The sequence below is a fragment of the Budorcas taxicolor genome, chromosome 22 (assembly GCF_023091745.1).
Source record: "Budorcas taxicolor isolate Tak-1 chromosome 22, Takin1.1, whole genome shotgun sequence".
NCBI classification, from domain to species: Eukaryota; Metazoa; Chordata; class Mammalia; order Artiodactyla; family Bovidae; genus Budorcas; species Budorcas taxicolor.
Window position 1 is genome coordinate 1,144,061 of NC_068931.1, and position 27,690 is coordinate 1,171,750.

Sequence of the window (27,690 nt, forward strand, 5' to 3'; positions counted from 1 at the left end):
AAACAAACAGCGCTTTGACTGAGTCCCTGTGTGTCTCCTGCCTGGTTCTCCCACCCAATTAGAACGAGAGCGTGAGTCATCGGCTCGGGAGAGCTGCAGCTGGTTCTCAGGCCGAGAGCACTGTTTTCCTTGGACTCTCCTGCAGCACTAATGTGCTATAAAAACCCATCTGCGAGCTGTAGCAGAAGCCTGGACCCAAGGGCCTGTGGATTTGTAGCAATCAAAGTGAAAATTTTAACTTGGATGTACTACTGCGTTTCTGCTGCTACCGACATACTATCTGATAAGTGTCTGACATGGGGTGAACTTGAGCAGAGAGTAAGATGGCGCTCAGAGATCAGTAAAAATCCAACAGAAAAGGCGAGTGTCCATTTGCTGCAGGAGAGAAGACTTCAGCCGTTAGACAAGCAAACCCTTTTACACCACCAAGAATGCCAGTCCTCCTTCCCGCGCACGGGTTCGTTCCCAGGGGAAAACGCACGACTGCGGTCACAGGGTCCTGCGCAGTGCCTCTGGGTACCCCCAGGGTGCAGAAAGCCGGGCTGGAAGTGGCACCACAGGCGCTGGACGGTCCCTTCCTTCCCTCCAGGCTGTGGGCCTGACCAGGCCCTGAGGGCGCTGAGCCCCGTGCCCTGGGGTCTGCGGTGGGCCGGGCTCCACCGTGCCCACTCCGCCTGCCGGCTTACTTCCTGTGTCTCATTTCTCCTTGGTTGCTGCCTCTTATGCACATGCTCACAAGGGACACCCTGATGGTAGCGTTCCCTGGAGAGCGACTGGCGAGAGCACCGTTGATTTCACAACAGACGCCCGGCGCTGCCATGTGCAGATGGAGGAAGGACAACGCGTGTCACCAGACCCTCCTGATCATGTCTTCGCCTCTTCGTGTGTGTGACGCTGGCCTCCTGGCGTTGGGGTGGGCGGCGCGGAGGGAACGCCCCTCTTCCTCCCGGCCCGCGGGCCTCCGCACACCCAACCTCCGCCTTAAGTAAATAAAGCTCCTCTCTCAGATGCAGCTTCGCTGTAACACGGTCTCGAGCCAGTGTGGGTGCACATCTGTTCTCTGTTATGGCTGGTGCTTGCAACCCACAGCAGCCTGGAGGACTAGGACTGGCTTTCCCAAAGCCCGTCCACAGGAAGCCTGGGCAGCACCGTGGCTGCATAGCTGGGACCTGGGGACACTGGCCTGAGAGCACGTGGCCCTGCTCAGCGTCGCCAGGTCCCGGCTTGTACCCGGGATGCCCAGCGGAGTCGTTCCCTTCGGTCTTGCCCTCCCTGTGCCCCCTCCCCAGCCCTGTTCCTGCTCTTCCTGCCTCTGTGGGCAGGGAGGCACCAGGTCCCCAGGCAGTGCTGCAGCTGGAAGGCTGGGGAGGAGCAGAGTGGGTGATGGCCACCGTGCGGCCTCCTGCAGGCAGAGCCAGGGTCATCACTCACGTCCCCAAAGTCATGTCGGGTGGAAAGCTGGGGTGTCCCTGGCATCCTTGGACAGGATGTGTCCAGCATGGCAGGTGTGGGCACAGCAGGCATCCTCACTCCCGGTGCTGGTCAGTCTCCATCAGCCAGGCCAACTCCCGCAGCCCTGGCCTGCCCGGTGCCCAAGCGGCACTGGCAGTCCTTTACTGGGCGAGAGACTTCTCTCTCGAGTGCATAGCTGGTCAGGGCTTTGTGTGAGGGGCTCCAGATGCCACGGGGCAGGATTCAGGGACGCCTCACAGGCTGCCGGCGGACGCGAAGAAGGGCCAGCTGTCCCGGGTGGATTGCATGTCGGGAAACACCCGCAGGTCCTGGTTCCTGCAGTAGCCCTGTGGGTCTCCCATGCGTATGTGTCTCCTGCGGTTCCATGGGTGCGGGTTTTCCGTGACTCTAAGTCCCCCTTCGTGTGGGTCTCCCGCGGCCCGTGGGTGTGGGTCTCCCGAGACTCCATGTCCCTCTTCTTGAGGGTCTCCCGCGGCCCGTGGGGGCGGGTCTCCTTGACTCCGTGTCTCCCTTCCTGCGGGTCTCCGGCGGCCCCGTGGGTGTGCTACTTCCCCACATGGACGTCGCCCTGCAGGGGAGGGCGCGGGCTGGGCCCAAGGCTGTTCTGAGTCCAGGCTGGGTCCCCAAGGTTCCGTGTGCCTGTGGGCCCCACGTCTGAGGGTGTGTGCAGAACCACTTTCAGATGCGACCCCTCCCCTCCAATCTGCACACCCGTGGTCAGCGGCGGCCACAGCCTGGGGCTTCTGCAGTAAGCACCGTCCCCCTAGCCTGGGGCCCCACGTGGAAGCCACTTCAGGAGACCCCTCAACTGGGTCTGAGCCCTGCATGCCTCCTGACTGGGGCTCCAGCCTTGAGCCCCACATCCCAGCGAGGCGGCGGGGAGAGCGGCCCGGGGGCCTTGACAGAGACGCCAGTCCCACGGGTCACAGACCCAGCGGTGCGCTCACCTGCTGCCCGCTGAGAAGCCCGGTGTGAGGCGGCTCCCGCGCGGGCGAGGTGGCCTCCCCAGGAGCCGGCCGCCCGCCTGGGGTGGTCCGAGCTCCAGGCCGCGACTCCACGGACCGCGCTGCCGACCGGGGAACGGCTTCCAGCCAGGACCATAGGAAGCGGCAGGGGGCGCGCTGGGGCGGGGCCTTCCGACCGGGCAGCCCTGGCGCTGAAGTCGCCCGACAAGCCCGCGGCCGCTGGCGCCAGTTACGCTCTGCGTCGGAGCCCACGTGCAGGGCCCGGGGCCTCGGAGCGGCACGTCCTGCAAGTTAAGCCATCGCCCTCGGGGCTCCTCTCCACGTCCTGCAAGTTAAGCCATCGCCCTCGGGGCTCCTCTCCCACGCCAGGTCCTCAGCTTGGTGCCAAGGCAGGCTTCACCTCCTTCCTCAGGTGCCCCTCCAGCGCTTTAACCAGCCCCCCGCCCGCCTCGCCTGCTCTGGAGGTGCTGTGGGGAAACGCCGGGGCTGGTCTGCCTGCCTCGCAGCACCCGCACCCCCGGGGCTGGCAGAGGGCGGGAGCAGGAGGGCGTCTGTGCGGCCGCGGGCACTGGCGTCAGGTCGTGAGTCCGTGCGGACCCCGAGTCCCCACCACAGAGGGTGGACGTGACCCAGGTTGCTTCCCCCCACCTGCAGCCCCCGGGTCCTCGCGGGCGCACAGCTCCGGCTCCTCGGTGACCCGGCCGAGCGGGGCCTCCTCACTCAGACGTCTTCCCGTGTCTGCATCCGGCGCTCGCCCCCACCCTTAAGCCCCAGCACGAGGCCATCTCGATGGCTCCCTTTGGGAAGAAACTCGTGCTCTTAAGGAGACGACCGCCCGCCCACCCTGAGGGCTCCACACAGTGCCAGGACGGTGACTGAGGGAGACCCCAGCGAGTCAGCCCGGCCGGGGGCACTTCCAGGCAGCGTGCAGCAGACACGGGGTCCTGGCACACCTGCCCGCTCTCCTCACGACACCTGGCATGGCATACAGACGGAGACGACTGGACAAGAAACAGTGACAGACGCCGAGAAGAGGCACTCTCCTGACGGATGGACGGACATGGCCACACCCGGGACGAGGGCCTGCGTCCACACCGCACGTGGGTGGGGGGACTCGGGCCCCGGAAGCACCTGCCGGCTGCGTGGCCTCGGGGCTGCCCCACGGCCCCTGGTCAGGTGACGTCCAGTTAGGAGGGGACTGAGGGCCCGACGAGCACGGTTTCCGCTGCCGCAGGAGGAGCCAGGGTTGGGCTGAGCCCACAACCCAAGGGGCTGCGGCCAACGGACCTGCCCCACACGGGTGCTGGCATCTGGAGGCAGACAGCAGGGAGGAGGCGGGTCAGGGAGGGGAGAGGGCCGACACCGCGGGCCGTGGTACTGAGAGAGGCTCTCACTGTCCATTGACATGGGGGATGTGGGGGACATGGAGGGGCACAGTGAGGGGGACACAGGACATGGGGGGACATGGAGGGGGACACACGGGGGAACATGGGACACGGGGGGACACAGGGAGGGGGACATGGACACAGGGCACAGGGGACACAGGGAGGGGGACACATGGGACATGGGGACGAGGGGGGCACAGGGAGGGGGACATGGACACAGTGAGGGGACACAGGGAATACATGGGGGGACACGGGGGCACAGGGACACCGGACATGGGGGGACACAGGGGGACATGGAGGGGACACACGGGAGGACACAGTGAAGCGGACACAATGGGGGGGCATCTGCGAGCCAGATGGGCCAGGCCCCCTCCCTGGCACCCCCAGCACCTGAGCTGACCTCAGCCTCCCAGGCGGGCTGGGACCTCTGTGGAGATGCCGCCCGGCGCCTGCAGAGCCACCTGAGGACAGCGCCCCACGAGGACTCCGTGAGCCCGCCCGGCCCCGCCGGCATAAGAGAGGCTGTCCTCAGACAGCAAAGCCCAAACTGTCTTCTGTTTGTTACGTGACATTCGAGCCATGAACACAGACACCCACAACATAACTTCAGGGCATGGTTTCTGAGGCAGGAATCGTGGGCACGGGAGCTGCCTGAGCTGCCAGCCCCAGTGAGCGGGCACCCCTATGCAAGTCCTGGGGGCGGGCAGCCGGACCAGAGGACGAGGGGTCTCAAGCGCACGCCAGCAAGAGTGACGTCTCCTCTGCGGACAAGCTCCAGCCTCTCTACACACTTGCATCAGGTCCTGGGTCCCAGAGGACAAGCTCCCGGCTCGGGGCGGGAACCTCATGACTGCGGCAGGCACTGAGACCTCAGGTCTGTGCTGGTGGGAGCTCCGGCCAAGCCCGATGGGGCGGGAGGCCCATCCTCTCCGGGACCCCCCAGGCATCCTGGGGGTGCCGCCCAGCAGCTCTGCAGGAGCGTCAAGGGGACCCCGAGAGATGGCGCGACTGCAGGCTCGGGCACACTGAGATGGACTGGCTTCATGGCTCTAAGGCAGACGTGGGGTGTGAGCTGGCGAGGCGGCCTGGCCGTCCGTGGCGATGGCACTGCTGGGTCGGCCCCGCCTGGGAATCCGACTCCCCTGGTTAGGCTGATGATGGATGGCAGGCAGAACAGACCAAATGAACCAACAAGTGGGGTGCTTTCGGGTTTCACCAGGTGCCGCGAAAGCTGCATCAGAAGGACCGTGGCTCACCCTCCTGCGTTTGGTCCAGGCAGCTGCACGTCCAGGGCTGTGACTCGTTGGGGGCTCAGGAGCCGGCCTGGGGTGACCTCTGTGTGAGTGCCTCGTGGGGACCAGGAGTCACCAAGTCGCTCTGCGAGGTTGTGCCTGGGGGCCTGGCCTCACGCCTGACTCAGACCGCCCTGGGTTTCGGTGGCCCTCGGTGTCCACCCTCCACCCTCCTCATTCCGCTGTGTGTGATGGTCTCTGCAGGGGAGGCCTGGTGTGCTGGGCTCCTGGCTCAGACCCCCACGGAAAGGGCGCCCACGCTCTTTCCCACCAGTTCAGGCCCCCAATTCACCCGCCCCCATCATTGTTCTCTTCCAGGCTCAGACCACTCCCTGCAGAGTCGAGGCTGGGCAGCAGCCTGAAGCAGTCGCTGGTCAAGACAGCTGATGGGGCTGACCCCATGGAGGCCTTCAGAGGTAAACAGTCTCCAGTCCCCTCCAACGCCTGGGCTCTCCACCACCAGGTTCAGACACCAAAGCCAGCGGCATGCAGGCCAGACCCACAGCAAGGAGCTGAGACCCACAGCAAAGAGTGTCCAAGCCCCCTCCCCCAACTTGTCCCTCCGGGGCCAGCAGCAGGGCCCTGGACACGGGCGACCAGCTCCCAGCTCCCCTGTGTGGCAGGTTTAACGTGGAAAGAGCTGGAAACACAGATCCCTCGTGCCCGGCTAGAGCTGTGAGGGAGCCCACAAACCTGGGGTTTCATAACAGCAGGAGAAGCCTAGCCAGGTGCCCGCATGAGCCCCCACCCTGCCCAGCCCCCTGGCCACACGGCTGAGCTGACTTGCAAGGTTCCAGAACACCCAGGGACACTGGCCAGGCCACCAACCACAGCGGCTCTCCCCGCACCGCCCTACTGCCTGCACCCGGCCCCACTCAGCCTTTGGGGAGAAGTTTAGGGGCTCTAGGCCCAGGAAGGACACCCCTAGCCCTCCGCCCATGTTGGGGGAACACTGTAGCACCTGCCCAGTCAGGGAGCCAACGGGTCCTCTGAGATGAGGCGAGGCCAGCCGGACCCTGGTGTGGACAGAAGTCTGTCTGCAACCCTCTCCTCGGCCCCCCGTTCCCACCAGGAAGACGAGGTGAGAAAGCTCAGCCCGGGGCCCTCAGGGTGAAGGGTGGGGACAGACTGAAGCCCCAGCTTCAGTGGGCTCTGGACACGGCTCCTCCAAGCAAGCGACACAGGCTGTGCGCACACACACGCGAGCACACACACACACACGTGTATCTCAGGATCAGAGGCACGGCTCCCTGCGGTCAAGGCCACAAAGATGCAGCTGTGACATGGGGTGGGGAGGGGGCGTGGGGGCCCATTCGGATCTGCGATGTGAGGGGACGCTAAAGAGTGGGCACCCGTGAGGCCTGGCTCAGAGGAGTGGTCAGAGGGCGGCCTGGGGGCGGCCCCTGAAGCTCGGGGGCGGGTCGCCTTCCTCAGTCACTGCCGGGTATGCACACTGGCTTCTGGGAGGTCAAGACTCGGGATGGAATGTGAGCGCCACGAACTCAGGGAAAGAAGAGCCAGGCGCCCAGCAGAAAGGTCAGCCCAGAGCTGGCTGTGAGGCAAGGTCACAGGGCTGACGGCCCGGGCGGGACAGCTGCCTGCCTGTGACTCCGGCCACCAGCCCCGGCCACCCGGCTGACCTGGACCCAGCAAGTGTGCGACCCTCGGCCTCAGGCCCTTGGAGACGGCTTCTCCGTCGGCGGAGGCCACGTGGGCGCCTGAGTGTCCCGAGGGCTTTCTCATGATCCCGGCAAAGCTCTGGGACCCTTGAGGCCTGAGCAACAGGTAGGCAGGGGGCCAGGCGCCACAGCTGGCAGTCTGGGGAACAGCTAGAAGCATCTCAGACCAGAGACAGGCTCTCCAGACCCCGGCTCTCCAGACCCCAGGCTCTGCTGGACTCTCAACTCAGCAGCACGCAGACTTCCCTCTGTGACCCTGCGGTCGTCAGCTGGGCTTCTTCCTGCGTGCAGGCTGCCTGTCCCAGGGGCACCGGGCACTGCCAAGAACGCGAGCTCCAGGGACACAGCTAAAGTGGAGACCGCCGTCCCCCAGACTCGGGGGCCGCTCCCCACAGGCAGGCTGCTTTGCATCTTTAACACAGCTGGTATGTGGGAACTTAAGGACCGTCACTGCTCCCCGGAGGGTCTCAGTCCCACGACAGGACCAGGGCCCTCAGCTCAGCTACCCCAGAGACTGCACGCTTCCTTTCAGAAGACTGTGAGTTAAACCCGGACGGTGACCAACCAGACACCGAGGGAAATGCCCCGGCCACATGCGGTGTGTCTGCAGCACAAGCGCCTGGATGTCTGCTCTCCTCTGCTCTGCCCTCGACCTTCGCCCAGAGACACTGCGAGGAGCCTGACCCTGCCCGCTCGGCTCGCCCTGGGTGTCCCACTGCAGCTGGAGACTTCTCCCCACGAGGGAAAGAAAATGAAAGTGAAAGTCACTCAAGCGTGCCTGACTCTGCGACCCCATGGACTGTAGCCCTCCAGGCCAGAATACTGGAGTGGTTGCCATGCCCTCCTCCAGGGATCTTTCTGACCCAGGGATTGAACCCAGGTCTCCAGCATTGCAGGTGGACTCTTTACCGTCTGAGCCACCAGGGACGGGACCCAAACTGCCTGGGCCCCATGTAGGCCAGCAGCCAGGACTCCCTTCCAGGCTGAACGGCTGATGCTAACGTGCTGTGGTGGACGGCAGGGGACAGGGGGGCTGCGGTGGGTTTCCCTGCGGTCGAGGCTTCCGGGGGTGAGGGCAGGGTTGAGACAAGGTGTGGGGAGGGGTTGGGGATGTGGGGCTCTGCCCGCCCACCGCCCCAGCACCACCACTGCTGCGAAGACTCAGCCTGAAGCTGAAGGAGGCGGTGACAGTGGCGAGAACACGAGGCCCAAAACTGGAAGCTTGAGTTCTGTTTTCATTCACGCATTTATTTTTTTCAAAAGAGAAACACCCACACATACAGGGATGGCCCCTGTGATTTGGTAAGGAGTCAGGGCTGCCTAGGGGCTGCTCACAGGGAACCTGTAGTCCAGTGGAGTGTCTGTGATCTCAGCCCCTTGGGGCATGGAGACCACTCAGGAAGGTGGGCAGGGCTGGGCTCCAGGGGCAGGTGGCATGGCCCCCTTCGCCTCTGGGGATGAAGCAGATGTCCAGGAGAGATGTGAAGGGAGACCAGGCCACATAGCCATGCTCTGGACAAACAGACAGATGGACAGAGGATGTGCGGGTAGAGCAGGGTCACCAGCTGGAAGGGGCATTCTGGGCAGACATAGGGGCGACAGGGTGTGGAGCTGGGGCAGGTCACTGCTGGTGGAGGGGCCTGCAGGACTGAACGACAGCTGCAGGAAGGGGAGATGAGGGCCCCGAGACAGCCCCGCCCACGACCTCAGCAACATCTCTCTGGGGGCCCCAGTAGCCCCATCTGAAAGGCCCCCTGAACAACGGGGCATCTGTGTTAGTGGGAGGTGAATCTGGAGTGAAATGTTGGAAACGACGTTCAAACTAGTTTCTACACTGCTTCAGAAAGTGATTTTTTCTTTATAACATTTGATTTTTAGTCAACCGCACTTGAATTTTAATTAGTACATGATTGTTACATTTTCAAGTCAACACTGAATATTTCTGCCACCAGGGCCGCAGTACTGTGTCCAATAGCAGGCAGGACTTGAGAGGTGCACCCAGTACTGACCACAGATGTGCAGATGGGCCCAGGGCAGGAGGGCAGACATTCTCCTCGTGCACGGGCCCACAGCAGCACGCGTTCCTGCGGCTCTGTCCACGTGCACGCTCGTGACGCGGTGACTTTACAGCAAAACCACGTTATTCAGACCTGGAGAGCCTTGGCTACTGTTTTCCTGGAAAACAGTTAATTCTACTGTCTGATGGCCACAGGTTTTCCAGGGCTTTCTGTCACCTAGTCTATTGTGACACAGAGGGTTTCACATTTAGAGAAAACTGAAGCCTCCAAAAACATCTTCATAAGGACATAGCTGCTTTTGCAATTAGTTCTAAGTATGTGATTTACCTCTTAGATAATAGGGATCTCTGAAGTCTTCAGAACAAAAGCCACAGTATAACAGCTGCACTTACATCACACAATGGAATCAGGACTTGGTCCTCTCTGGACACAGACCTGCCTGCCTGGAGGAGGCAGTGGGGGCCGGGGCACCAGGCTGCAGGGCTGAGCTCTGCTGGGAAACAACTGCCTACGAGTTCAGAGGAGAAGCAACAACAGTGCTGCTCTCCTTAAGAAAATAGCCTGGAACGTGGAACAGGTGCAAACAGGCCTTTTTAGAACGAGAAACCACCCTTAAAGTGTGTGAATGGACCATGTGAACAAGCTGTTTTTGCTCAAGCAAAGGGTGTTTGGTGAAATAGCATCACCGACTCAATGGACATAAACTTGAGCAAACTGCGGGTGACAGTGGAGAACCAGGGAGGCCTGGCATGCTGCAGTCCATGCGGTCGCAAAGAGTCAGACATGACTGAGCGGCTGAACAACAACAACGAAGGGTGTTTGGGGGCGAGAGCCTCCCGGTCGAGGGGAGAGGCAGTTTTCCAGCTGAGAGTTTTATGTGGGACGTCAGCTTGGGGACAGAACCATCATGTTAGTGAATGACCACACCAGTCACCAGCCTCAGGCCTCAGGTTTATTTCTCAAGCACCTGCAAAATCATGACAACTATTTGCATTTCCACCTTAAGCATCTCGAGAATTTAAACTCATGCCGAGGCCACCTCATCAGCTTCTGAGAACAAAACAGCTGCACCTTCTCGCCCCCTTGGCGGTTTCACATCGGCAAGCAGCCTCCAAAGGATCAGCAGTCACTCCCAAATGCAGCCCCACCCCACAGTATGAAGGAAAGCACACCAAAAGCTCCACTTCTGTTTGGAAGGAACCGACGATGAGATCTTGCTAACAGGACATGACGGCCGGGCCCACAGTGCGACCACACGGTTTGAAGCGACTGAAACGTCAGGGTCCCTGATTTTCTTTTAGGAAAAGCACCCCGTGGGTTCGTTGGCGGCATTTACGGTTAGAAAGAGAGCGTTACCGTTGGCGGGCAGGTAGGTGAAGTGCTGGTACTGGCTCCGCTTCCTCTTCCCGTTGCAGACATAGAAGTTGACCTGCACAGGGCTGGTTATCCTCTGGTTGCGGAAAGGCGGGATCTCCACCACCAGCGAGTTCTAGAGAGAAAGAGGTGGGCGAGGGCGGTGAGCGACTCACAAGCCAGGGACACACCCACCCACACCACACCCCGTCACCCCACCGAGAGTGAGATGCGCAGGTTTCTCCCTGGAGAGGCCGGCCGAGCGCCTGAGGCCCATGGCTCCTGCGTGGCCAGAGCCCAGAGGGGGCTGAGGGGGGCGTGCGGGGAGGAGGCATGGGCTTCATCTAAGATGCTGCCGACTGAGTCAGGAGAGAAGTTGTGAGCACAGGTACCAAGAGGGGACCAGCCACTGGGCAGGACCCCACGCCTCTCTGTCCCCAAACCCAAGCATGACCTGCAGGAAACTAATAAGCCCCCAGGCACCGCCTTGCAGTGGAGCCAAGAGCACCTGTCCAGGTAACTGGCAGCAGAGACCCAGGGCAAGTGCCCCCTGGAGATGCTCTACGCCAACGGCCCAAAGCCCAAGTCACGACCCCGAGATGGATGGGGACGGGAAGGTAGGCAGGCAGGCACAATGGACCAGGGCTTTACGGAGGCTGTTGCTGCTCTTCCAGGTTTTAAATGAAACATCAGCAACATCTGCACCAAACTGCCCCCTTTCAAGTACAGATACACAGAGGAGTCACTGGGGCAGGGCCAGCGTGTGTTGTGGGGGAAGGAAGCAGGGAGGGTCTGCGTGCTCAGGTGCCCGGCCTTCCACATGAGGGCCCAGCCTCAGCACCAAAGAGAGGCCCTGATTTTGGGAGTGGGGTAGGAAAAGATTTCACATCCTAAAAGGTTTCTTCAATGATTTTTATCATACGATTTCAGTTAACAAGAGGAAAATGTGTAAGAAAAATCCGTGGCATCACTTTTAAGAGTTGTAGCCAATTAACAGCAAAATTGATTGAATCCGGTTAATAATGAAATCTTAAGAATGTTTAAACAGAAAAGTGAGGAGAACTTCAGGCAACTCTTCCCTTTACAGGTGAAAACATGAGGCACAGTCTGCTGCTAAGGGCATCTGGTGGAGGGGGCGGGCAGGGCCAGGCCTGCAGCCTGCTCTGGGCTCCGTCTCCTGGGAGCACATGTAGTGCATTTCTATTGGAGTCAGTGGAGTCAAGGGTGGGTGACCCGGCAAGGGCACGTGTGCTCAGAGCCCTGCTGGGGCCGCACCTCTGCCACGTCTGTGCCCCAGCCCCGCAGCCCGTGTCCGGGAGGCTGGCCCGGGCTGGACAGGCCTGCACTTCAGCCCGGGCTCTGACATCTCCAAGTCTCCGCTCCATCCCTGGCACAGGGGAGAGGATGAGGAAGACACACCTCGGGGCAGTGGTCTGAGGAGGGGACTGCAGGTGATGCTGGCACCGGGCACACAGCCGGTGCTCAGTAACGGCAGACACCGGAGTCAACAGCAGAAACGAGGACAAGAGGCAGAAAGGCAGAGGGCTTGCTCGAGTTGAGACCAGAACCAGAGCTGGGACGCAGGAGTGGCTGCAGGGACGCACCGGGACATGCCCGGTGGGGCAAGGAACCCTGAGCAGGTTCCACGTCGGGGGGCCAGGTGACTGGAGGACTGTTTAGATGTGGGCACAGACTGATATGCTGGACAGGTTATTAAATCAGGATGGACCACTAAATGTGCAGTGAGGGTAGAGGTCAGAAGGGAAACCTGTCTCTCCAGCACCAGGGCGAGAGGTCCAAACGGCACTCGGCACATTCATGCCACTTACTTTGAGAAAACCCACCGTCTACACTTCTCATGGTCATATATAAATCACACACGCAGTGCCACCCGACCTTGTTGAAATGGATAATGTGTATGTACGTGTGTGTGTGTGTGTAGATACACACCCACCGTCTACACTTCTCATGGTTGTACATAAACCACACACACAGTGCCACCCGACCTTGTTGAAATGTATAGTGTGTGTGTGTGTGTGTGTAGATACATACCAACTGTACACACTGCTTAAGGTCACACATAAACCACACACGCAGTGCCACCCAGCCTTGTTGAAATGTATAATGTGTATGTATGTGTGTGTGCGTGTAGATACACGCCCATGACAGGAAAAGGGTGGAAGGAAATACGCCCACATGTTAATGGTGGCCACATCCCACTGAAATTTCACTAGGCGTTTTCCTTTTTAAACTTTGTTAATATCTTCCAAGTTTCCACAATGAATATGGCACTCTTTCATAATTAGAAGAAATATATGAAAGTAAACTTCATTTAAGAGATAAGAAAGGTGAAACCATAAACCTGAAGCACATTGCTGTTCACATGCTTTTCTCTCAGAACACACGACTGATAATGGTTAAGTTTTCTTTAAAATATGCACTGTTCACAGTGGAAAAGGAAACCCAACAACGGAAAATCTGAACATGCAAACTTGGCGGAATTATTTCAATGCCAAAAATGCACAGTTTCTGCTGGCCTCTCCTTCCTGCCCAGGGAGAAGGGGTGGGTAGCCTGGGGGCAGAGGACTTGGGCCTACAGGGGGGCTGGAACCTGGAGCCAAGGCCCTCTGTTTCGGGGTGACAGCCAGCGGCTGGTGTTGGTCACAGCAAACCTGAGGCCCACCTCTGTAACTGTGGGGCTGGAGTCCTTGTCCAGAAGCGGAGTTCCTAAGCCAGCAGCACTTCCCCAAGGGAACCAGGAGGAGCCGTGAGGCAGCGTTCGAGGTTAGAGGCCTGGACACCCCGGGGGTGGTGCCAGTGGGACACAAGTGTCCTCCCTGGGCCTGGGAGGAAAGGTTTACCTTGAAACCATTTGGGAAGGTTTCTGTAAATGGATCAGTGCTTGGAAGAAGCAGCTAAAGTCACAGGTAAAGATGCTTGCGGTAGTTACGTATGGATGTGAGAGCTGGACCCTAAAGAAGGCTCAGTGCCGAAGAAATGCTGTTTTCAAATTACGGTGCTGGGGAAGACTCTTGAGAGTCCCTTGGACAGCAAGGAGATCCAACAAGTCCATCCTAAAGGAGATCAGTCCTGGGTGTTCATTGGAAGGACTGATGCTGAAGCTGAAGCTCCAGTACTTTGGCCACCTGACGCAAAAAGCTGACTCACTGGAAAAGACCCTGATGCTGCGAAAGACTGAAGGCAGAAAGAGGAGGAGGCGACAGAGAATGAGATGGCTGGATGGCATCATCGACTCAATGGATATGAGTTTGAGCAAGCTCTGGGAGCTGGTGAAGGACAGGGAAGCCTGGTATGCTGCAGTCCATAGAGTTGCAAAGAGCTGGACACAACTTAGCAGCTGAACAACAACGTGCTTCTTCCTGATGAAGCCAGCTGTGTGGAGGGAGGGGATTCCAGACACAGGGCAGAGGGTACCGCGATCACGTCTGCAAATCTCGCGGCCAACGGAGAAAATTCAGTCCTTATCATGAATGAGACTTTGAACAATGACTCCCACTGCCTGTGTTCTCAGGAATGGACCATCCACACGCCACCATCAAGAGGGGCCAGTGGGACGAGGGAGAGAGAGTGGAGGAACTTTGAACTTCAAAAAATCACCATAGGATGTAAGAGTAATATAAAATAAATATAAATTTATTACATTTAAATTATTACCTCATTCAAGATGTTCATATTCTTATTTCTTCTGCACTTGATAAAACATTCTCAGAGAAATGTTGATATGTCTTATGGCAATTATATATTTTTTCTTTTCCCTTATATTTCTTCTGATTTTTGCTTTATGTATCTTTGTTTCTTTGCTGTTAGGTGTCTAACGGTTTATAATATCTATTTTCTTTGTAAAATTTTCCTTTTATCATTAAAAAAAATCTTTTTTTTTCATTTAATATAAATAAGTTTAAATTTTTAAAAGTAAAGGATTTTTAAAAGAAAAAAAATCACCTGCTGGCCTGTGCATTGTTACCTGAAGGTTCCTCCTGCTCTGAGAAGACAAAGGAGGTGGACAGTAATCCAACCCGTCAATAAATGCTTCAGACACAAGGTCTCCACACCTCAACCAGAAGGCAGGGGCTGGGAGTGTGGGTGAGGGCACAGGGCTGCTCTGCTGGACATTCTTACAAAATAAAGACGCAGCCCGAAAGGCGCACCGGTCAGTGCTCATGCAGAGGAAGAAGCCTTTGCCGGCTTCAGACAGAAACACAGCAAAAAGGCACCAGTCTTCCTCAGATCCTCCCCTGGTTCTCCCTCAGACCGCCTCCTGCTTCTCCCTCAGGCCGCCTCCTGGTTCTCCCTCAGGTGCCCTCCTGCTTCTCCCTCAGGCCCCCTCCTGCTTCTCCCTTAGGACACCCTGTTTCTCCCTCAGGACCCCGTTTCTCCCTCAGGCCCCCCTGTTTCTCTCTCAGGCCTCACTCCTGGTTCTCTCTCAGGCCTCACTCCTGGTTCTCTCAGGCCTCACTCCTGGTTCTCTCAGGCCTCATTCCTGGTTCTCTCTCAGGCCTCACTCCTGGTTCTCCCTCAGGCCTCACTCCTGGTTCTCCCTCAGGCCCCCCTGGTTCTCCCTCGGGCCCCCTGGTTCTCTCTCAGGCCCCCCTCCTGGTTCTCCCTCAGGCCTCACTCCTGGTTCTCTCAGGACCCCCTCCTGGTTCTCCCTCAGGCCTCACTCCTGGTTCTCTCTCAGGCCCCCCTCCTGGTTCTCCCTCAGGCCTCACTCCTGGTTCTCTCTCAGGCCTCACTCCTGGTTCTCCCTCAGGCCCCCTCCTGGTTCTCCCTCAGGGCCCCTCCTGGTTCTCTCTCAGGCCTCACTCCTGGTTCTCCCTCAGGCCCCACTCCTGGTTCTCCCTCAGGCCTCACTCCTGGTTCTCTCTCAGGCCCCCCTCCTGGTTCTCCCTCAGGCCTCACTCCTGGTTCTCCCTCAGGCCTCACTCCTGGTTCTCTCTCAGGCCCCCCTGGTTTTCCCTCGGGCCCCCTGGTTCTCTCTCAGGCCCACCACCTGGTTCTCCCTCAGGCCTCCCTCCTGGTTCTCCCTCAGGCCTCACTCCTGGTTCTCTCAGGCCCCCCCTCCTGGTTCTCCCTCAGGCCCCCCTCCTGGTTCTCCCTCAGGCCTCACTCCTGGTTCTCTCTCAGGCCTCACTCCTGGTTCTCTCTCAGGCCTCACTCCTGGTTCTCTCTCAAGCCTCACTCCTGGTTCTCCCTCAGGCCTCACTCCTGGTTCTCTCTCAGGCCTCACTCCTGGTTCTCTCTCAGGCCTCACTCCTGGTTCTCTCTCAGGCCCCACTCCTGGTTCTCCCTCAGGCCCCCCTCCTGGTTCTCCCTCAGGCCCCCCTCCTGGTTCTCTCTCAGGCCTCACTCCTGGTTCTCTCTCAGGCCTCACTCCTGGTTCTCTCTCAGGCCTCACTCCTGGTTCTCCCTCAGGCCTCACTGCTGGTTCTCTCTCAGGCCCCCCTCCTGGTTCTCTCTCAGGCCCCCCTCCTGGTTCTCCCTCAGGCCTCACTCCTGGTTCTCTCTCAGGCCCCCCTCCTGGTTCTCTCTCAGGCCCCCCTCCTGGTTCTCCCTCAGGCCTCACTCCTGGTTCTCTCTCAGGCTTCACTCCTGGTTCTCTCTCAGGCCCCCCTCCTGGTTCTCTCTCAGGCCCCCCTCCTGGTTCTCCCTCAGGCCTCACTGCTGGTTCTCCCTCAGGCCCCCTCCTGGTTCTCTATCAGGGCCCCTCCTGGTTCTCTCTCAGGCCTCACTCCTGGTTCTCTCTCAGGCCCCCCTCCTGGTTCTCCCTCAGGCCCCACTCCTGGTTTTCTCTCAGGCCCCACTCCTGGTTCTCTCTCAGGCCTCACTCCTGGTTCTCCCTCAGGCCTCACTCCTGGTTTTCTCTCAGGCCCCACTCCTGGTTCTCTCTCAGGCCTCACTCCTGGTTCTCTCTCAGGCCTCACTCCTGGTTCTCCCTCAGGCCTCACTCCTGGTTCTCTCTCAGGCCCCCCTCCTGGTTCTCTCTCAGGCCCCCCTCCTGGTTCTCCCTCAGGCCTCACTCCTGGTTCTCCCTCAGGCCCCCTCCTGGTTCTCTATCAGGGCCCCTCCTGGTTCTCTCTCAGGCCTCACTCCTGGTTCTCTCTCAGGCCCCCCTCCTGGTTCTCTCTCAGGCCCCCCTCCTGGTTCTCCCTCAGGCCTCACTCCTGGTTCTCCCTCAGGCCCCCTCCTGGTTCTCTATCAGGGCCCCTCCTGGTTCTCTCTCAGGCCTCACTCCTGGTTCTCTCTCAGGCCCCCCTCCTCGTTCTCTCTCAGGCCTCACTCCTGGTTCTCCCTCAGGCCTCACTCCTGGTTCTCCCTCAGGCCCCCTCCTGGTTCTCTATCAGGGCCCCTCCTGGTTCTCCCTCAGGCTCCCCTGGTTCTTCCTCAGGGCCCCCCTCCTGGTTCTTCCTTGAGTGTGAGCAGCCACAAACACCACGGAAGCCAAGTGTACAGATGGGCACCGGCAGGCCCTGGGCCCTGCAGACGATGAGTGTGCTCGGTGGACCGCGGGTCTGCAGATCCCCCGGCTGCTGGCCAGCACAAGCAGGTGGGGCAGCACTCAGATCTGACCTTGAGCTTGTGTCCTGGTGGGAGGACTGCGCGTGAGGAGCCAAGGACGCTGGCGGAAACCCTGGGCCCACATGGCCAGGCAGTGAGGGGTGGGGATCAGGTTCTGGAGAGGGGGGCTCCTCTCGGAGGGCAGCGAGTCTGGGCTCCCTCGTGACAGTGGCCAGTGGAGACCACAGGCTCTAGGCATGTGTGTGCACCTGGTCTACCTGGTGGGGGCCTGCAGCCCAGGAGCTGCCTGGCTCTCTGTGGTCACCCCGCGTCCGCGTTGTGGGCTCCCTGCGCTGCGCATTTCTACTCCTTGCTCTCTCTCTGTGTGTGCTCATCCGTGGTTCATTGCAACAAATCAGAAGTGATGAGCCTTGGGCCAGGAGCCCCTCTGTAGTCAAGAGCCTCTCCAGAGAGCACGTGGCCCCCCTAGGCCGTCCGTCCACTCCCCCTGCCCCCACCACCACCCGTCTGGCCCATACTCACCGGCTTGCACAGGTCTCCTTCAGTTTTTGCCTCCATCTCCCAGATGTGGTGGCCATCTGCAAGAAAGGATTCGGGAAGTCTGTTATTCTGTCTCAAAGGGGCGGCCTCCAAATCACAACTGGACGCAGGCAGATGGGAGTCCTGCAATGAGAGGACCCACCCTTGCCTGGCCGGCTCAGCAGCAGCTGACGGGAGTGAGTCCCTGCGTGACTGATCAACCAGAGAGTGGATGCCAGGCCCCCAGGGGAGGAGCTCAAACAGACCTGACTGCAGGTCTGGAGCGGGGGGCTGGAGACCCCCACTCTGCAGGAGGGAGCTCTTGAGCGTCCCTAGCTAGGGCCTTGAGCATCCCTAGCGCCAGCCATAGAAAGGGTCTACGCTCCAAGGGGGAATAACCCAGGAGGAAGGCAGGCAACCCAGGTAGGAAGGCCATCGTCTGGGATGTGAGCCTGAGTGCAGTGCACACAGTGGGAGCTGGGGCCTCATTACCTGGGCATGAAGAGCCCTCATGGGTCTTGGGAAGAGGATTATTCTAATAAGTGTGGCCCTAGAGCCACGGGTCCTGCCCTGCTCAGGGGAACTGGGGGCTGAATAAGAAAATCCTCTCTAAGACTACTCCTTGCCGCATCAGGACACAGAAATGCAAAACACAAGGTATTTTTAACCTTACCCCATGGCCGTTTGCATGTTTGAAAAAATGAAAAGGCTCTAGTACCTGTGAAAGAAAGGGCTTATTGTCCCTGGGCCAGGCCCTGGAGAGAGGTGAGGCCCAGGACCTGCTGGCTGGGGTGACAGAGCCGCGTTCCCGGTGCTAGGAAGCCCCTCTGGCAGGCATGCTTTGCCTACAAGGCCTAGTCGTTATTTGGAAGTAACAGATGCCAATCTCCTACACGGACCTCTTTGCACTTTTTTATAAAGTTGCTCGCCAAATGAAACGTTACATCTAGTAATGGTTCTGGGCCTAATTTTTGCTTTCTCACTGTTTTCCAAGAAGAAATGTATGTGTTACAAATACTAAATTATAAGTAAGTTAGACAGCATCGCCTTTTTGTCCCTCACAGTGCTGGCTGGGCAGGGGCGGAGGGCGGAGCAGAGAGGAAATGTGAGTCACAAAGAGGCCTGGACGTGCCAGGCCACACCAGCCCCTCGGGACACCGAGTGCCCCCGCGGAGCATTCAGCAGATGACCCACTAGGGCATCAAACACTGCTGGAGCCTGGGGACCCGCATCCGTCTCTCCTCTAGGAAAAACCAACAGGAGACGGAAAGAACACCCCCACCCTTAAAAGCGCCGGCATTCCGCAAGCAGCAGACAGCTCCCGTGAGGGCAGGGCTCAGGGAAGGAGTGACCCCCAACTTGGGCGATAAACGGCAGAGGGTCCCCGGGACGTGTGGAAAGCACCGTGGACACAGCTCCCTCGATATGGCCCACACCTGCTGTGGATGCGCCACTGGGCCCCACCCACCCCCACCGGTTTGAGGAAACCAAAATGACTCTTCCTGTAACCAAGCCTCCCACGTCCTTGGTGCCTTTTAAAAACAACAATTTTTCTTATGACAAAACCCACTGTTGCCCCAAAACAGCCATTAAGTGTTAAAACCTGAACAGCTGTGGCAAAGCCTTGCAACTGCTTTACTTCTGGTCCATAGAGGTTGACAGAGCCCTTCACCCAGTGTCCACCGCCCACCCTCCAGGAGGGTCCACAGGCCAGACCAGCCTCCTGGGAATGGGCTCTAGGTAGGTCCACCGGTGGAACAGCCATCACGGGAAACACGCGTGTGGAGTGGGCGGTGGGCGTGCGCACCGAGGACAAGCACGGCGGGAGGGGCCTTCCCCTCCAGGCCCTCGTGGGCTGTGCGACACCATCCCGTCCAGTGCTGGCCTGGGGTCCAGCGGTCCCACCGTGCAAGCAGATCCACAAGCTGACCAGCCTGGCCACCCACACAGGCTCACAGCCCTGTCACCGCGTCTGAAAGCTCAGATCCCTGGCGCACAGAGAGAATGAGCACGGAGTAGAAGTGCCACTGAGGTCCGGCTCACAGGCCCAGGGCTCCCACGCCCCTCACCTTGGCCCGGGGGCTCTGGCCCAGTCTGTTCTGTGGTCAGAAGTGCACACGCAATCCTGCTCCAGGAGGAGGCCGGAGCAGCAGCCAGGGTGGCCGGTGCCTGCCCTGTGGGACCCCCATGCGGGACACTCTCCAGCGCCCCAACCCCGCTGACTGCGGACTCCTTCCACTGCCCCGGCCTGGGGCTCGTGCCCCCAGCCTCTGGCGTCCTTGTTTCTGCAAAGCTGCTGGGAGGCCACCGGGTGTGGAACGCAGCCGCAGCCCCTACGGGAAGGGAGGCCACAGGCCTGAACGGGCCTTTGTGCTCCAGCCTTATCAGGAGCTCGCTGGCCTCCTCAGTAGGAAATTGTGTGCAAGCCCAGGAGTAAAACTATTCCAAGTCATTAGGGAATTCCCTGCAGCCTGAGTCATCGGAAAGGCTTCCCCACCACACCCGGCGGAGGAGCCGGGCCTGGGAGGGGCAGCCCCGCCACACGGCCTGCTCCCTGCTCCACAGGGTGGGGACAGAGCAGGCCTGCTGGACGCAGCCCCGAGGGTCCCCAACAGCTGACCCTGCCTCAAACTCGCTGGTTTCCAGCACTCCGCAGGGCCAGGGTGGGGGTGCTGCCTCTAATGCCCGCAGGGACAAGCAGATGTGCCTCCAGAGTGAAGCAAGGTCACTCCCTCGCCCAGGGGAGGAACACGCGTGCGCTCCTGTGAGCCCACACAGACCCACTGCGCATCGTGCGTGACACCAACAGCCGACCACAGCAAGTGACAAGTAGGATGGGCACCCTCTGGCCTTCAGAGGGTGATGTTCTGATGCCCTCACGGGACATTCCTGGAGGACCTGGCTAGGTGGCAGAACCGGGAATAGGATGCCATGGCCCCCAACCCCAGCAGGGCCCCACCCGCCTGTCATCTGCATTGAAGGCACTGGGGAAACACAACCCCTCAAGACGGCTGAAAACATTCAGTTCAGGGTCGTGGGAGGGAGGACCACTTGGCTCCGAGGCCCAAAGTGAGAAAAAGCCTCCTAAGGACCAGAGGGGCCTGGCTGCTGCTCTTTTCCACCCACTGAGGGTCAGCGCTGTTTCCCAATGGTCAATCCCGGGCAGTGGCAGGCCTTCCCTGCAGGAAACAAGTCCTGCTTCTGTTGCAAAGACTTAGGACTGAGGGCATGATGTTCTCTTCTGGGTCTGTGACCACGTGGGGTTTGGGACCTCAGTAATAGGTGTGAACAGGTCTGACAGGGAGGTGGTCTGCAGTCACACTGAACCCGATGATCTTCCAAGTCTACACCCTGGGTGGTTTAGCCCTGAGTCTGGGCAGATGGGGCCTGTCTGAGCCTCAGTGCCAAGGGGTCCCCCTCCAGTCTGGGCGTCGAGGAGGTACAGTGTCCACTAAGGATGCCCTGGGGGCCACACCTGTGTCCAGCCACACATAAGCTGCAGCAAACCATGTAGCCTGCCGAAGCCGCCAGCTCTGGTGAGTTCTGCTGAGCTTCACACAGTTTCTAGGAGCCATGTGGAAAGGCTGGGCTGCACATCGCTGACTTTAAGCATCACAATCGAGAACCTGGTGACACGCAGTGCAAGCTCCAAATCCCTAGTCTCTCCTGATCCCCCTCCACGTGGGCACTTTCTCTGTGTTCTCATATTTAAATGATTTTATGTTTTTAATATCTGCACATGTGTGTGCAAGTATATCCCTCATGCACAAGCCGTAACAGAGCCCCCTGACCTCCAGCAGGAGAGAGCGGGGTGGGGGGGGGTGCATCTCAGCGTCCTGCTCCTGCCAGGCCTCCCAGTGAGTCTGTCCCAGGCCCCACGCTCAGGGACGTCCACTGCAGGAGGTGGCATCTGGCTCAGAGGCCACAGCTGTCCTTGAAGGGAAGGCCCTGTGGCTTCTTACTGGACACTGAACCCTGAGCAGAATTACAGGGTGGTCCTGGAGAGTCCCGCCACGAACGCAGCTGAGAACACGAACATCTCACAGGTGAGCGCAGCTGCTTCATGGCTCTTTTTGAGGGGTCCTCTGACCACGGGAGAAGCCTCGCTCCCATGTCCTGAGGGCCATCCTCCTCCGGGACCCTGCTTGGTCACACAAGGTGGGCACAGGTGACAGCCAGCCCTGGCCAGGAGGAATCTTGAAACACTTAAGAAACCCCAAGCACTGCTCAGAGCAGCTGAGGCGACATGGTGACTAGACACCCACCTCACCCAGCGTCTGACGTGCGACAGGCCAGCCACAGTCCTCCTCCTGCCCACGGCCAGCAGCTCCTGGACCAGCCTCACCGCTCGCATGCCAGCCTTGCTGCCTCCACGTAGGGACTAAAGACAGAATTTTCCAGCACACGGCACCTCCTCAGGAGCCTAGAGGATGACCAGGCTTTCACTCTAAATTGACTTTAGTGGTTTCTCGCCCCAAAATCAACCAGGAAAAGCCTAGTAACTGTTGAGGCCCATCAGGAAGCATGTGTGCTAGGCCAGGAATGCATGCTGGACACACAGGACTGGCGTGGACATGTGTGCAAATGTGCCGGCAACTTTGTTTAGACGCAGACACTGTGACACGACACACAGCTGTGCTGCGTGTTTACACCGCCCTTGTCATGACGCACCATGTGTTTGCGGGACGTCTGGTCTCCACCCACTTACTGGTTTCTTGCCCTCTGCCCACCAGACATGGAATGCTGCAGGAGACAGCGGGCTGGGGGCAGGCCAGCGTGGCAGTGAGCGGCAGCAGCACTGAGCCCGCCGGGGGCCGGGGAGCCGGGGAGCCCAGCGAACAGCCAGACGCCCGGCAACTCGGCTTCCACCCGCAGGCGACGGCCACCGTGCAGACCCGTGACCAGGCCACCGTGACCGAGGAGCCCGCCCCCGTCCACAACAAGCTGAGGAGATTGGGAGACGCCTCACGGTCCCATCGTGGCACCCAGGTTGAGGTCAGGGCTGCTTGGAAACAGCCCTGGAGGAAACAGCCTGGGGCGCCGGCCGGCTCCCACCACATACATCTCCGAGTGCGGTGAGGACCCTGCCGCCCACAGGCTGGGAGGGGGTGCCCACGCCCACATTTAGAACACAAATGCTGAAATTATTTCAAAATTCACCTCCTCCAAAGAGGGGCATTCTGGTAGTGTGAATTCTTCCCCCACCACTGTACTCAGGCGGGTCTTCTCCCTCCTGTAAAACAATTTCCAATCACAGGCACAATAGTGCAGGCAGAATGAGGTCAACGTGAAAGACTCTCAAGTCCGTTTTGACTGAAGCACTTAAGTTTCCTGCAGACTGTACAAAATCAGCCCCATTACGGAGGCTGAGAGCCTCCGTGGTTTGCGGTGAGCAGCAGGGGCCCTGCCCTGGGCTCACGAGCTGGACTGGGGCTCAGAGGAGCAGCTGGGCAACTGGCCCCAGAACCCGGCCTGCGGGCACTCCCTTCCAGCCTATGGGCAGCGGCATCCCCTTGGGCCAGCTCCCCACAAGGAACGTGCTCTACAAACACACCCCAGGGTGTGAGAGAGGTGAGGCCACATGCTCACCCTTATGACCATGTGGGCTGGGCAGGGCTGGGCAGCCCCGGGGCAGGAGCCGTGCTTCCCCCAGCCCTACTCCCACCCCTGCCCCTAACCCCCTGCATCCATCCTACAGCTCAATGACAGGCTGGTCACCTGGTTCCCCAGACACCAGAGAGTAGAGACCCTTTCCCTTCAGACCTGCAGAGGAGCATACAGACACAGGTCCATGTGCACACACGCACAGGTCCACGTGCAAGCACACACCTGTATGCACAGACACAGGTCCATGCGCATGTGTGCACACATGCACACACACACACACACACACACATACACATGGGTGGCTGTGGCCCCAGGGGCCACCATCATTGAAAGCAACCAGTGTCTCCTTCTGCACTGCGGGGCGCTGTGCCACCAGAGCGAACAGTATAGAAAGGTCTCTGGGCCCAGTGGGGTCCCCTGTGGCTTCCGCGCCCACTGCACAACTGGATACCTGCCTAGGATGGTCTGCGGTTCTAAAAAAGGCAAAGACCAGCAAGAGCTGGTTGGAGCCCCTGAAGAGGCACCTGCTAGCCGGGCAGAAGCAGACCCCACACCCGCAGCCCCTCGAAGCCATGTGGGGAGGCCCTGGGACCGTGCATGGCACCCTCTCCCGCCAGCCAACCTCTGCCGGCACCCAAACAGCAAGCACTCGATGCTGGTTTTAAGAGGAAATACCTGGTGCTTTCTCCACAAAAATGACCTTGGAGTCCTGAAGAAAGTTGTGGCCGGAGAGAACCATCCTCTTCCCTCCGAGGACGGGGCCGCTGGCCGCACTCTGCTTCTCCACGAGGGGCAGCTCCTGGGCCGAGCGCTGGGCTGTTGGGGTGGGGCGAGAAGTGAGCCAGTGAGACCCCTCCTGGGAGGGCTGGTCCACCCACAGCCCCCCAGCCCCTCCTGGGCAGCCGGTCCACCCACGACCCGTTGTCAAAGGGAAGGCAGCACGCCTCTGACTGGTCCACGTGGAGATGTGTGTGCATACATATGTGTGTGTACACACGTGCGTGTGTGTGTGTGACTCTGTGGAAGTGAATGCGTTCTGCTAGAGTGATCACCCCTGAAGGGCCTGGGGAAGCTGTGGGGAGTCCTATAGGTTAGGGGGGACACAGCCTGCCCACCAGCAGCAACAGGGCGATCCCCAGGTCTAACCAGGCGGGGGGCCCACAAAGCAAGGCACCCCAGGCTAAAGTTGAATGTGGTGGGCTCTCAAGGGCTGAGGGCACAGGTGGCCAAGTTTGGGAAATGGGGCAGAGGTCTGTGTAGCAGCAACAGTGAAGATACACTCTGCGGTCCCCAGTGACCGGGATCCTCACACGGCCCTCCCCAGTGACCAGAAGACCTGAGATGAGGGGCCTGCTCCTTCTCACGGAGAGAGACCATAGGTCAGAAAGCTGGAGCCACCTGCAGCAGAGCCCACGGCCTGGGGATGGCCATCTGGAGACTGGACAGGAGGGTCCAGCGAGAGTGGACCACGCGGCAGAGCGGGGCCGTGAGGGAGGGGCTGTCAAAGATATCTGACTGATGTTCAGGTCAGAGACAAGGGAACAAGCCAGGATGCTCCCTGAGGCGGCGGGCAGGCAAGCTGTGAGGATGGGGGTCGCCACACAGCACATCGCCTGGGGCGGGGTGGAATGCTGTGGGCTGTGGGAAGGGAAGGGTCCGGCGGGACTGGCCCTCGGCCTGGACACGGGGCGGCCGGGGGCGGGGCACTCACAGCACTCGATGGGGTTGGAGGCCACCTGCAGCGACAGCGTCCGGCCGTTGGGCTGCGGGATGTGGACGCGGAAGACCAGCCGCACCCGCGTGTTCTTTCTCCCGATGTCCGTCTCCCCCTTGCGCAGCTCGATGTCGGAGTTCCTGAGCTTCAGGATCCCAGCACAGTCGATGCTGTGAGACAAGGGTGCCTGCCTCAGTCCCCAGCCCTGCCCGACATCCACTCACCTGTCAGGATGGCCCCACGTCCACCCATCAAGTGGGGGACGGCGAAGGAGCAGGACAAGCCAGCCCCTCACGCACCCGGGTCTCAAGCAGGCAGAGCCCCACTTGCTCAGGGCCCACCGCAGTGGGCAGGTGTGGATGCCCCAGAGGAAGGCACCCGGGGCGGGCTCTGAAAACCTCCTTCCCCAAGATTCTGGGAGTGTCTCCCCTCAGCTCAGGATCCTGGATTTGCTAGGGCCTCATGTGATTTCCGGAGAAGGCAATGGCGCCCCATTCCAGTACTTTTGCCTGGAAAATCCCGTGGACGGAGGAGCCTGGTAGGCTGTAGTCCATGGGGTCGCTAGAGTCGGACACGACTGAGCGACTTCACTTTCGCTTTTCACTTTCATGCACCCACTCCAGTGTTCTTGTCTGGAGAATCCCAGGAACAGGGAAGCCTGGTGGGCTGCCCGTCTATGGGGTTGCACAGGGTCGGACATCACTGAAGTGACTTAGCAGCAGCAGCAGCAGCAGCAGCATGTGATTTCCTCTAGTTTCATTTAACTTTATGATTCCATCCAACACCAGCCTCCAGCACAACAATCCACAGGCAACTTGTCAGATGGAAACCAGCCCTTTCCTCTGTCAGAAGCTCACAGACAAGGCGGCATGAGGCCTGAAGGTCGGGACCACAGCCTGGCCCAGAGAGGTGGGAAGACTGGCCCATGGTGACTGTGCTGCCCCGGGCTGAAGGGTATTTCATGGAGTAAACGCAGCCACTGGAGTCAGAGCTGCAGCTGCTGGAGGGACCAGCAGGGTCTCCCAGCTGTCAGCCCCGCTCCTGGTCTTTGGGAAACTTAGAATGAATCCCCTCAAATCCCTGAAAAGCCAACACAGAGAGAAGGCTTTCCCTTTGTTTACAACGTAGAGGGTTTAGGAGCTACTTACAAATAACTGATCAACACCCCACACAAGCCCACACTGTGGCTTCCCATACCCTCCCTCCCCAACCATGGCCCTGGGCTCCTTCTCCCCTGAGGACGCCCCAAACCCACTTGGGTGCAGGGCCTTCCCACCTGCTGTCTCCCTGCAAAGTCAGCTTTGGGGCTGCCCCCACAGACACCCCCGAGAACCCCATGTTAATGAACTGCTGCCTGACGTGTTTATCTAGACACACAGGGTGTTGAGGCTCCATCCTGCCCCCACGGAGGCCCCCGGGAGAAGGTGAGTCCAGAGGGACAACACTGTCCCCTTTCTCTGCCGCATTTGCAGCTCGGGAGTGAAGGGGAGGGCACACTGTGGTCACTCGGTTAATGAGGCCACAAACAGGGACCCCACTTGGACCCGAGAAGATGACTCTGTAGCTTGCTAATCGAGTCACCTCTACGCCAAAGAGCCAGGCCTGACCTGCACATTCCAGCTGGTCACATCAGCAGAAACCCTTACTGAAAACACAGCCCAGACGCGCTGGTCTCCATAATGCTTCAACATTAGCAGCATTTTGACCACCCCTCTGGCTTTCACAGAGCTTTCAGAAAGAAAAGGGTGCCATGCGGGGGTGGGGGGAGTTAGGCGAGAATGACTTCACATATGTATATGGCTGAGTCCCTTTGCTGTTCACCTGAGACTATCACAACATTGTTAATCGGCTATACCCCTATACAAAATGAAGTTTAAAAAAAAGAAAAAGAAAAAAGTATGTGCCACATTTGCACACGGAGGGGGCACGCACAGCTGTGAACTGAGTGGCAACCTGAAAACCCTAGAAGGAAACAAGTCTGCCGTCGTAAATATTTGTAAAGTTTCCTGAAGTGTTAAGCAAAGTGGAGGCGTGAGGACTCCCCCTCCGAGGGCTGGCCCAGTCCCCAGCTTACGTGGCGCGCATGCTGTTCTCCGGCAGCAGCGGGATCTCTAGGACCTTGGTGCTGCAGACGACGGCCTCGTGGCTGGCGGTGGACACGGTCTTGCCCGTGATCCGATGCACCTGGTAGAAGGCGTGTGGCCTCAGCAGCCGGTCGTCCGCCGTGCCGATGAAGAGCTGCAGGGTCAGTGGCTCGTTCTCCACGTAGCCATGCAGCTGCGGGCAGAAGAGGGGGCCGTGAGTGCCCACGCCGCACCCGCCTCGCTCCCCAGACGCGGGCGCAGGGGAAGCTCGTGGCCTGGGGCCGGCCCCCACCCCCCGCTGGGCTGGACACCTCGGGAGTCAGCGTGGAACAGCCGGCTGCCCGTGCCGGAACACGAGCGCACACGAGGGCCACACACACCTGCATGCGTCTGCTTGCGTCTCAGGATGGCAACAGGGGCCCCAGGAGGGGCAGGTGGGGAGGAGAGCCGGGGTCTCCAGGCCATGGCCTTGTCCACAGACACTCCTCTGCCCACGCGTGTGGACATAAGCATCTCATGAGGCCAAGCCCCTCCACATAAGCCCACCCCTGATCAATTCAGACATGCACCCAACAGGACTCGACCCACTTTCTCCTACTCAGTCCTGTTCTAACCAGAAACAGGATGCTCCAAACCAGACACAACTGACATCCGCCCGGCAGGCCGTGGGTGCGTGGGGCCCTGGGGCCTGTCCCATGTGCCCCAGGCCGTGGCCCGTCTTCTGCCAGCTTCACACCCCACATGGGAGGTGTGTGTGGGGGTGCTGTACATGGCCATTTCAATTGTGTGCTGGGCACATGGTCTTGTATGGGCACAAAACCCGTCAGCCTCGGGCCCCAGACACAAGACGGGCTGACTCTGCACTGTGGGGGTAAGTGCCGCTCCCAGGACCTTCACCGGCTGCCCCTGGCGGACCTTGGGTGGAGTTCCTGCCTCGCTTCCCCCTGTACCCCTCAGTGAGAGTCCCTCTCGGAACGGCACTGGATTTGCCTTCCATCCTGTTTATGGCAGGCCGTCCTCAAGAGGCAAACCCAAAGCAAGCAGGCAGCGCAGGGCCAGCCCCC

The 27,690-nt window shown here is 59.7% G+C and overlaps 1 protein-coding gene across 3 annotated transcripts in view; it reads right to left on the reverse strand.

The window, feature by feature from the left end:
- The window catches only part of NFATC1 (nuclear factor of activated T cells 1), an 89,809-nt gene that overhangs the window by 27,589 nt on the left and 34,530 nt on the right, over positions 1-27,690 (reverse strand). For all 3 annotated transcript variants that reach the window (XM_052660248.1, XM_052660250.1, XM_052660249.1), the window contains exons 4-8: positions 26,617-26,819; positions 24,540-24,712; positions 23,504-23,644; positions 17,225-17,280; positions 10,169-10,301 (exon numbers count right to left, since the gene is read on the reverse strand). In XM_052660248.1, coding sequence (XP_052516208.1) covers positions 10,169-10,301; positions 17,225-17,280; positions 23,504-23,644; positions 24,540-24,712; positions 26,617-26,819 — 706 coding nt within the window. The remainder of the gene's footprint in view (positions 1-10,168; positions 10,302-17,224; positions 17,281-23,503; positions 23,645-24,539; positions 24,713-26,616; positions 26,820-27,690) is intronic.